The sequence below is a fragment of the Mirounga leonina genome, unplaced genomic scaffold, assembly GCF_011800145.1.
Source record: "Mirounga leonina isolate KUSES-001 unplaced genomic scaffold, KU_Mleo_1.0 Mir_201, whole genome shotgun sequence".
Classification (NCBI taxonomy): Eukaryota; Metazoa; Chordata; class Mammalia; order Carnivora; family Phocidae; genus Mirounga; species Mirounga leonina.
Genome location: NW_023270504.1, coordinates 22,608,931 through 22,619,984, shown reverse-complemented (window position 1 = coordinate 22,619,984; position 11,054 = coordinate 22,608,931). Strand labels below are relative to the sequence as shown.

The 11,054-nt window shown below is 37.4% G+C and overlaps 1 protein-coding gene across 1 annotated transcript; it reads left to right on the top strand.

The window, feature by feature from the left end:
- The first annotated feature begins 8,739 nt into the window (after positions 1-8,739).
- On the top strand, positions 8,740-9,640 carry LOC118025487 (MICOS complex subunit MIC26-like). Its single transcript, XM_035027882.1, has one exon. It carries the CDS (start codon positions 8,754-8,756, stop codon positions 9,348-9,350), a length of 597 nt encoding a protein of 198 aa, XP_034883773.1. The 5' UTR covers positions 8,740-8,753; the 3' UTR covers positions 9,351-9,640.
- Positions 9,641-11,054: the final 1,414 nt, after the last annotated feature.

The window sequence follows — 11,054 nt, the reverse complement described above, 5'->3', positions numbered from 1 at the left end:
TCATTTGGCAATTCCTATGCAATTAAATCCACTCTTTTGTCTTTACCTGAATAGTACTTGAATAGATCTGTTTAGCTGGGGAATAACAAAACCACGTTGAAATGTCTCATTGTAAAGGTATATACAATTCTAAATAGGCTTTTATAGGTAGTATTTCACCTTAAACTTTCTTTTTTTAAGATTTTATTTATTTATTTGAGAGAGAGAGACACAGTGAGAGAGAGAACACAAGCAGGAGGAGTAGGAGAAGGAGAAGCAGGCTTCCCGGGCAGCAGGGACCCCAATGCCGGGCCGGATCCCAGGACTCTGGGATCATGACCTGAGCCGAAGGCAGATGCTTAACTGACTGAGCCACCCAGGCGCCCCACCTTAAACTGTTTCTGTCAGGACGACCAATGACCCTCATTTTGCAAAACCAATGACCGATTCTCTCTGTTCTCATCCACTTAACCCATCAGCAGGTTATGACTTTATAGATTTCTCTTTTTCTCCTTTCCTCCCTTGCCCCTCCCTCTGTGGCCTCCCCTTCCCTCCCCACCCCCCACCTCCCTCTCATCCTTCCCTTCATTTTCTCTATTTGTCTTGCATGAGACTCTCCAACTGACTGAGCATCCCTTCTGTCTCTTCTGCCAAACCTTTTCTATCCTCTTTTGTTTTCTTACAATACTCTATCTACATCAACTTCTTGGATGACCCTATCTAGCTCCTTGACATTATATCCACATTCTTATAACCTATGATCTCTTTGCCACATTCCATATAAACATACAAACAGTTGTGTATCAACTGCTTATTCACCCTTTCTACTTCAATAGCAAATAGGCATCTTGAACTTAAGATGTTCAAAATTAATCTTCATACTAAATTATTCTCCAGTGTTTCATATCTCAATTAGTGATATTTTTATCCCAGTAACTGAGCCTAAAAATACTGAGTCATCTCTGTCTCTTTTCTTTTTCTTAAAATCTACATTGAAGCTATCTATGAATCCTTGGGTTCTTCTTTCATACATACAAAATCCACCTCCACTGTTATCACTGCATTTCAAGCTAACACAAACTCTTGCCTGCCTAGTAAGATTTTAATTGGGATCTTTCTACTTCTGCCTTTCAGAAATTGCAAAGCAATCCTTTATTTTTATAACTGGATCTTGCCTTATTTGTCTTTCTTTCTTTTTTTTCAAGATATATTTATTTGAGAAAGAGACAGAGAGAGAGATTGAGCAGGCAGGGGGGCGGGCAGAGGAAGAGGGAGAGAAAAAAACTCAAGCAGACTCTCCATTGAGCTTGGAGCCTGATGCAGGGCTCAAGCTCATGACTCTGCTATGTTTGGAGCTGAAACCAAGAGTCGGATGCTTAACTAACTGTGCTACTCAGGGGCTCTGGATCTTGTTCTATTTTTCTTCAAGGCACTTACCCACCATCTGAATTTCTATACAGCTGTTTTGTTGTGTTGTGTTTATTGCTATCTCCCACTATTTGAATGTAGGCAGCATGACAGTATCAGTTTTGTTGTATTCACTGTTATATCTCCAGTGCCTAGAACATTGACAGGCAGGTAATTGGTGTTCAATCATTATTTGTTGAATTAATGAATAAATTAATGTATGTGTATGATAGTGAATGACAAATTGAGTAGATCGAAGGTGGTCATACTAGAAAAAGTGTTCAGAAAGGACTTCCCAGAATAATTCAGGAGATTTATTCTAGGCTTTGCATTTGTACCTACAGTAGTGCCCAGGAAAGAATTGGGCATGTAGAGGTGGTGTGCAGATACCAACTCCAAGAAATAAGACACAGAAGCCTTATAACTCTGGGGCACCATGTATTCCTTTCAGTTGTATCCTGCTTTGAAAGGTACCATGACTTTATAGCTCTCAAAAACCTCATTTCCAATGGTTTCTTATATACCGAGGTTGAGCTTGCTGAAAAATCTGCTTTTCTCCATACCCCGTCCCCCGAGTAGATGAAATTGGTAGTAGCTTGAGAGGGAGTCCCTAGTCTGAGCAATCAAAATTTTTCATAGAGTCTGTATTAAATCGATTCCTCTTGTGTCCGTTAATGACCGAACATTTATCATGATTTAATTTTGCAAAATTCAAGCAGCGGTGGTGTGTAGACTGCTGAGATACTGTGAGGATGACAACGTTGGCTTTTACATGGGTTTTAGGCAGATCTACCTGACTGACAATGTTGTCTTCACGTCCAGTCTAAAATTCAGCTGAAACTCAGATGGTGGTTATTTTTATTATCATTGTTGCTATTATTTTTGTTATTTAAAACCAATCATTGAAGACACCACAATATTCTTTCTTTGGGGGAAATAAATCTTGGCTCTTCTACTGTATTCTTCAGGATAAATCTTAAAATTATTTTTCTGATGTTGTCAAGGTCATTATTTCATCTATCACTGTATTCTATATTCAATACTCAATTTTCTTCCTTCTTTTGGCTACTGGAGAACTAGTATTAGCAACCCATTAATATCAAAACCACCATCTTTACTACATCTAGCACTTCTGACTCCACCACTGTTAATCTTCCCATGTGAAATTTGTGTAAAAGTTCTTTGTTTCATATTGACTTTCTTGAGTGGTTTTTTTTTATTAGTCATATTTGTAACTATAATAAGTAGCTTCCTAAGTGATTTGATTTGGCAGTGGAGGATTTATATAGACTGTTATTTTCATAAGCCTGCATTGAAATTTCATACTTACTAATGAGATTTCTTTTGTTAATTTCCTACAATAAGTATTTCCATATATATAATTAGTCCATTGCCCAAAATGTGTCTCTGTTCACTGGGATAGTCCTAATTTTTTCCTACTAAAAGTAGACTAATTCTAGGGTACTGAATAAGTTAAAACTAGACATACATTTATTTTTTCACTACTCCTTTGATCTCAGTTCAAAACAATATAAAACATTTAAATATTATCTGGATTGGCTGGTTTCAAACCTCTGCTAATAAATTTTCTTTCTTCTTTCTTTTGCAAAAATTTCCACCACACTTTTTGGGTTAGTGGACCTAAATGCTTTGGTTTACAATTAAGGTACTGTTTCAAAAGGCAGGGGATGGAGGTGGGTGGGACAGGTAATCAGTCTTTTGACTATTATATCAAGAGCAAAAGTAATTGGCTGTCATGGGATGAGCTCTAATGCTAACTCCATTATTTAACTTGAGCATGTTTCACTTTGTTTTCTTGGTAGAATATGAAACAGGAAGTCAACATCATCTAGGACAATGACTTCTCAGAAAATTAAAAAAAATCATGTCTTTATTCATTGCATTTTTTTAGAGGATTTTATTTATTTATTTGAGAGAGAGAGTGCACACAAGAAGTGGGAAGGGGCAGAAGGAGAGGGAGAAGCAGAATCACCGCTGAGCAGGGAGCTTGACTTGGAACTCGATCCCAGGACCCTGGGATTATGACCTGAGATGAAGGCAGATGCTGAACCGACTGAGCTACCCAGTGGCTCATTGCAATTTTTGAAATGTGACGTTTTAAACAAGATTTTATTTATTTTTTAGAGAGGGGGAGAGAGAGAGAGCACAAGCGGGGGGAAGGGCAAAGGGGGAGGGAGAGGGAGAGAGAGAATCTATCAAGCAGACTCTGCACTGAGCACAGAGCTGGACTGGGGGCTCAATCTCAAGACTCCGAGATCACGACCCTGAGATCATGACCTGAGCAGAAACTAAGAATCAGCTGCTTAACCCGCTGAGCCACCCAGGTGTCCATGAATTGTGACTTTTTTTTTTAAGGTTTTATTTATTTATTTCACAGAGAGAGATAGTGAGAGCAGGAACACAAGCAGAGGGAGTGGGAGAGGAAGAAGCAGGCCTCCCGCAGAGCAGAGAGCCCAATGTGGGGCTAGATCTGAGGACCTGGGATCATGACCTGAGCCGAAGGCAGATGCTTAACGACTGAGCCACCCAGGCGCCCTGAATTGTGACTTTTTAACAAAGGTTTACACAGGTCTTAGTGTGACTTTAGCAAAATACCTAACATGTAATTCATTAATTCCATTTTTTAATCCTTAAAGAAAGAAAGAAAGAAAATTAATTAATTTTACAGGATTGTTAAGAGTCTTGAGGCCTGTTGAAGGGTATTTGACATAGGGTGTCCAAAGCAGGTTGGCATTGAGAGTATTTCAACTTAAACTTTTGTAAGTCATTTTTACTTAGCATTCTTAAAAGGAAATATGTTTATAAAGCAATAAAATCTGTTTATTTGTGGCATACATATTTCTCATATAATAAAGTTGAAAAAAAGGAACTATAATTTCATCACTGGTTTCAAGGCAGCTGACTCTAATGGAATTATTTAATCAATAGTATAGATGTTTACTGTTTTTGGATGTTACTATTTTCACAAACTTGAAATGTATATTCAGTTATCTCATGCAGTATTCAGTAATAAAGAAAATCTTAGGGGCGCCTGAGTGGCTCCGCGGTTAAGCGTCTGCCTTCGGCTCAGGTCATGATCCCAGGGTCCTGGGATCGAGCCCCGCATCGGGCTCCCTAGTCAGCGGGAAGCCTGCTTCTCCCTCTCCCACTCCCACTGCTTGTGTTCCCTCTCTCGCTGTGTCTCTCTCTGTTAAATAAATTTAAAAAATACAGAAAACCTTACATCTAAATTACTTTATTTTGATAATTTTAACTTTTTTGGCGGGGAAGTTAATCCTAAAAACTAAATTTTACAAGAGTAATTCATTATGCCAGCATAACAGCCTTGCTGAATGAAGGCAGATATTAGTAGATAACAGGTGGCAGTACTGAGTGCAATGATCAACCAGATCAGTGTAGATAATTATTAAATATTAAGCAAATGTAACTTGTTTTTGTATGCTTTAAAAATAAGTAGATTAATTAAAAGAAGGCATGAGTCAGTGCGTGAGAACAGGCCACGTGATGAGTTTGTGTTCCAAAAGACTGAGTAGGTTTGAGATCCGCAGAGTGCTGACCAACAGGCTGCGTTCGGGCTTTGTTTTTTTGTTTTGCAGCAAGGATTCTCACTGGCAGACCTTCAGCTCTGCTAACCAACTGGTGCTCTCTAGTGGTTGTGTGAGGCTTTAAACAAGACCTGCTACTATGTGATCAATAGAAAATCTCTGTGGAGAGTAAGAGCAGGCCTCTCGCGCTGCTCTTGCAAACAGTTTTCTTCCCAGGGCTGAATACAGTCACCAAGTCCTACCTTCCCAGCCAGGCATTAGCCAGACACCTGTTGGACACAAGCTAGCAGGATGGTGACTGACGGATGCTGGACCTACAAACACAGACTCTTTCCTGCTTCACATGTTTTATAAATTATGGTCTGCAAAAAAAAGCAGAGATTAGCTCAGCAGAAACTCTATCACTGATGTTTGGTATTTCCTTTCTTAATTATTAGTCATTATTCTTAAATTATTGTACTGTCAAGATCTGGAACATTCTAGCTATTAAATTAACACTGAATGAATGAATGAATGCATGCATGCGTGGTAGAAGTTATTTTAGGAAAAACAGTCTATGCAGAGATTATTGACGAAGAGGAAAGGATTAGATATGTGAGCAAAAACAGGAAAGAAAGAACTCTGATTCCTTTTTCTGAAATACATTTTTCCTACTTTATATGAGTGATCATATGGTTTTAATACATTTTCGTATATGATTTTCAGTTTTGTATGTGTGAAGTTTTTCAAAGATTAAATCATCCATTGCATTTTGTTATATCATATCTACTGTTTCCGCACATGTACAAATACTGGAGGGTCTTTCTTCATTTTGGAGGTCATTGTTTACATAGACAGGAAAAAAAAAGTCTAATTTAAGCAGATATTTGATTTGTAGAGCAGTGCATTTGTGGCCTTGGAGGACTATGATGAAGGGTTTAAAAGAATATAGTGTCAATTGCATTACTTGTTACTGTAGGGAAAGCTAGTGTAGGGGGAAAGACCAAATCTGAGGCCTTCTAAGTTCTAACCTCAGATTTTCACCAACCCTGGGTTATTTTGGGAAAATAACATAATCTCTCTTATGTTCCTCTTCTTCATTTTCAAAATGAGATAACAATTTAAGCTCACACAAAAGTGTGATCATAAGTTCTAATGATGTAATGTATGTGGAACACAGTTAAAAATCACTTCATATTTGGGGCACCTGGGTGGCTCAGTCGTTAAGCGTCTGCCTTCGGCTCAGGTCATGATCCCAGGGTCCTGGGATCGAGCCCCGCATCGGGCTCCCTAGTCAGCGGGAAACCTGCTTCTCCCTCTCCCACTCCCCCTGCTTGTGTTCCCTCTCTCACTGTGTCTCTCTCTGTCAAATAAATAAAATCTTTAAAAAAAAAAATCACTTCATATTTGAATTATTACTACCATGGGCACTACTCAATTAGGGAAACTATCTTAATCCCCAGACTGATACCGTCTTTTTGTTACCCCTATGTCCAATCAGATGTACTTCTATAGCCTTCCAAGACTTTCAGTCATACGCTTTTCCTCTGGTCTTAAACTTAACCTGTATTATAAATAGGGAATGCTTTGAGGCAGTTCCAGCTTTTATCAGTATCTTCACTCCCCAGTACCTAGCAATACCTAGCACATTACCTGACAAAGAAAATGTGCTTACTATTCTTTTAATTAATTGGACCATGAATGAATAAATATAGGACATATATTCATTGAGGATATATCAGCAAAAACAGATGATAAAATCTACAGCAAAGGGTCTCATAATTTTTTTAAAAGATAATTCTGTAATAGTTTATAGTCTTGTATTTTAAGATACTTTTGGTGTAAATGTACTTATATAAATGCTATCAAGAAAGTAAACCAGTAACAGAGTGACTCTAGGTTGTACTGTCAAGGAAGATCTTGAGGAAATGATGCTTGAACTGACATCTTGAGGCATATTGATTATACTATTAATATAAATCAAATAGGTATATAAAATATATATTGATATATCCATCAATAAATATGTGGACATTTACAGTATGGTTAATGAATGTCTTTGAGTTCAATAATAACAAAATCCCTGATTTAATTCCTGTATCTGAAAAGGTCAGTGGGAAAACTTCATGACATAATATGGTTCTTTGCAAGAATCACTTCCATAAGTTTCACTCTATTAAGGTTTTAAAAGTAAATAAATGAAAGCTACAGGAAATCAGGAAGTAGCTTCTTAGCTGCATATTTTAGCTGTGAAATACAGTATCAAATTATTTAAGGAATTTTATGAATCAAAGTTATTTTATTATAAATTCCTTTGAATATTTAATAAAATAGTTCAATTTAAAATAGTTCAATATTATGCATTTGTATAGATATTTTTTATTCAAGTACAATTAACATACAGTGTATATTATTTTCAGATGTACAATATAATGATTCAACAATTCTGTACACTTTTTAGTGCTCATCAGAATAAATACACTCTTATTCCCCCATCACCTCACCTACCTCCCCTCATTTTTTCACATATGGATAACCAGATTTGCTAGCATCATTTGCTGAAAAGTCAGTCCTTCTTCCTCTCCTGATCTGCAGAGACACTTTTGTCATAATTGCCTGTATCTGTGCACCTGTTTCTGGGATCTTTTTCTCTTTTATTGGTCTATCATTGTTACACAGATACTATACTGCTTTATTCATACAGCTTTCCAATAAATTTTGATATCTGGTCTAAAAAAATAAATGTTATAACTCTAACATATTTTATTATGTAAACCTCAAGCCACAACAACAACAAAATATGTATAGAAGTTACACACACATAAGAGAAAGAAATCAAAGCATACCAATGCAAAAAATCAGCAAAACACAAAGGTAGACATCAAGAGAAAAAATACAGATAAAAGAATAATCTGTTCTCTGAGAACAAAATGGCAACAGTAAATCCTTCTCTATCAATAATTACTTTAAATGTAAATAATTAAACTTTAAAAAGACATTGAGTGCTAGAATGGGTAAACAAACAGACAGACAAAAGCACAAGACCCAACTGTATGCTTTCTAGAATAAACTCACTTTAGCTATAAGGACACACACAAGCTGAAAGTGAAAAGTTAGAAAAAGATATTTCGTGCGAATGGTAAATAAAAGAGAGCAGAGGTGGCTATATTTATATCAGATAAAATAGACTTTAAGTCAAAAACTGTCACAAGAGACAAAGAAGGACATTATATAATGATAAAAAGATCAATTAAGAACATGCAACAGTTATAAATGTATATGTACCCGACATCAGAGCACCCAAATATATAAAACAAACATTGACAAACAGAAAGGAGAACTAGAACAGCAACACAACAACAGTAGGAGACTTCACTACCCCACTTTCAGCAACAGATGGAACATCCAGACAGAATATCAATAAGGAAAACATCAGACTTGAACATACTTTAGACCAAATGAACCTAACAGACATATAGAGAGTGCTCCACTCAATAGCAGCAGAACCCACAGCTTCTCAAGCACACAGAGAACATTCTCCAGCATAGAGCACATGTTAGGTCACAAAACAAATCTTACAACATTTAAGACTGAAATAATACTAAGTGTCTTCTCTGATGACAAAGGAATGAAATTACAAACCAGCAGCAGAAGGGAAACTGGAAAATTCACAAATATATAGACATTGAACAAGTTCTCTACAGGAGAGAAGATAATATGTATCAGATATTTTTGGAGCTGAGAGCTTTGGGCAACAATGGGCAGAGCGAATTATTAAAAATACAGTTTTCTGAGCCCGCCAGAGCCACCTCTGCCAGCAGCATGTTCAAGGTAATTCAGAGGTCTGTGGGGCCAGCCAGCCTGAGTCTGCTCACCTTCAGAGTCTATGCATCACCTAAAAAGGACTCACCTCACAAAACTTCTGTGAAAGTTAATGAGCTTTCACTCTACTCCGTCCCTGAGGGTCAATCTAAATATGTGGAGGAGCCAAGGACCCCACTTGAAGAAAGCATTTCACATCTCCGACATTACTGCGAGCCATATACAAGTTGGTGTCAGGAAATGTACTCACAAACTAAGCCCAGGATGCAGAGCTTGGTTCAATGGGGGTTAGGCAGCTATGAATATCTCCAAAATGCACCTCCTGGTTTTTTTCCAAGACTTGGTGTTATTGGTTTTGCTGGCATTGTTGGACTTCTTTTGGCTAGAGGTTCAAAAATAAAGAAGCTGGTGTATCCACCTGGGTTCATGGGACTTGCTGCCTCTCTTTATTATCCACAACAAGCCATCGTATTTGTCCAGGTCACTGGGGAGAAATTATATGACTGGGGTTTACGAGGATACATAGTCGTAGAAGATTTGTGGAAGGAGAACTTTCAAAAGCCAGGAAATGTGAAGAATTCACCTGGAAATAAATAGAATGCTCCATGCTCTGCCCATTTTAATCAGTTATAGGTAAACATTGGAAACTCCATGCAGCAAACCAGTATTTCTACAGAAAAATGGCAGAGAAGTCAGTACTGAATATAGTAAATTGGCTTTCTTCTTCAGGACAAACTATACTAGGCTTCTTTGTTATCTTGGGTGATGCCATACTGCAAGTGGACTAATCGGAAATCCTTTCACCTAGAGATAATGTCTAGCCTTAGAACTCCTCGTTCTCAAGTTGCTATTTATGTACATAATTAAAATTCCAAATTAAAAAAAAATACAGTTTTCTAAGTCTTAGTAAATAGTCATGTGTATAATACGAATAAGTACAAGTCATACCAGAATGACCTCATATTCCTGGTAGTTTTATACTAATGTGTCTGAAAAAGACTCATAATAAAGTATATGTGGTGTTCACTGGGATATTTGACAAAATCTACCATAATACCAATCTGCACGAAAGAAGTTTTATTTAGGTTAGGTGTCATTAGTTGGGAGAGATCATTTGCTATATGCCAGATGTATTGTCTTTGGTCTCATCAGGTCCCACATTTTAAGAAAGAGAAAGACAAGTATCATATGATCTCACTGGTATGAGGAATTTGAGAAACAAGACAGAGGATCATAGGGGGAGGGAGGGAAAAATGAAACGAGCCGAAACCAGAGAGGGACACAAACCATAAGAGACTCTTAATCTCAGGAAACAAACTGAAGGTTGCTGGAGTGGAGGGGGGTGGGCAGGATGGGGTGGCTGGGTGATGGACATTGGGGAGGGTATGTGCTATGGTGAGCGCTGTGAATTGTGTAAGACTGATGAATCACAGACCTGTACCCCTGAAACAAATAATACAGTATATGTTAATAAAAAATTTAAAAAAAGAATGCTTCAATTAACATAACGAATTTGTAGATGGCATACAACTTGGATAGCTAATGCATGGAGTGACAGAGTCATACACTCCAAACACTCTGAAATTCAGAGAAAATGAAGAATCTGACAAGATGAATCTTTTAAGTTTGTATTAAAATCTAAACTGAAAAAGTAATGGGGTAGGGAGAATTATCTTAATTTATAGAGGCTCAAAAAAAGCACAAGGGGAGGTTCAGTGGCCACGTTCTTTACTTCCACAAATGATTTTGTGTTTAGTGTAATTACTGGCTTCTAGTTCATCAGGAACTTGATAATGTTCCTTATTAGAACAGTCTTCTTTCTGGGCATTAGAAGTTTTACACCTAACAAAAACAAGATCTTGCATGAAATAGGTGATGGGGATTAAGGAGCACACTTGTGATGAGCACTGGGTGATGTAAGGAAGTGTTGAATCACTATATTGTACCCCTGAAACTAATATTACACTATGTGTTAACTATACTGGAATTTAAATAAAAACTTAAAAAAATAAAATGTAAAAAACCCCAGCAAGACCTTGGGTAAAGGAAGCAATTTCTTCATGTGGATTATAAGGTGTAATAATGGGAGGGGGGCACGTTGAAGTTGAATCCTAACTCCATGCTTTGATTCATAGACCTGTACGTTCTGTCTATGACACCAGCTGATGTCACCAGTGTGCCTTCAGAAAGTCATTTCAGCATCCTGCCCAGCATGTTGCTTATGGATAAATAAATTCTGCAGGCATGAACTGATTACCAAACTTTCTTTTCTGCAAAATGTCAAATGCAAGGATGTGTGGA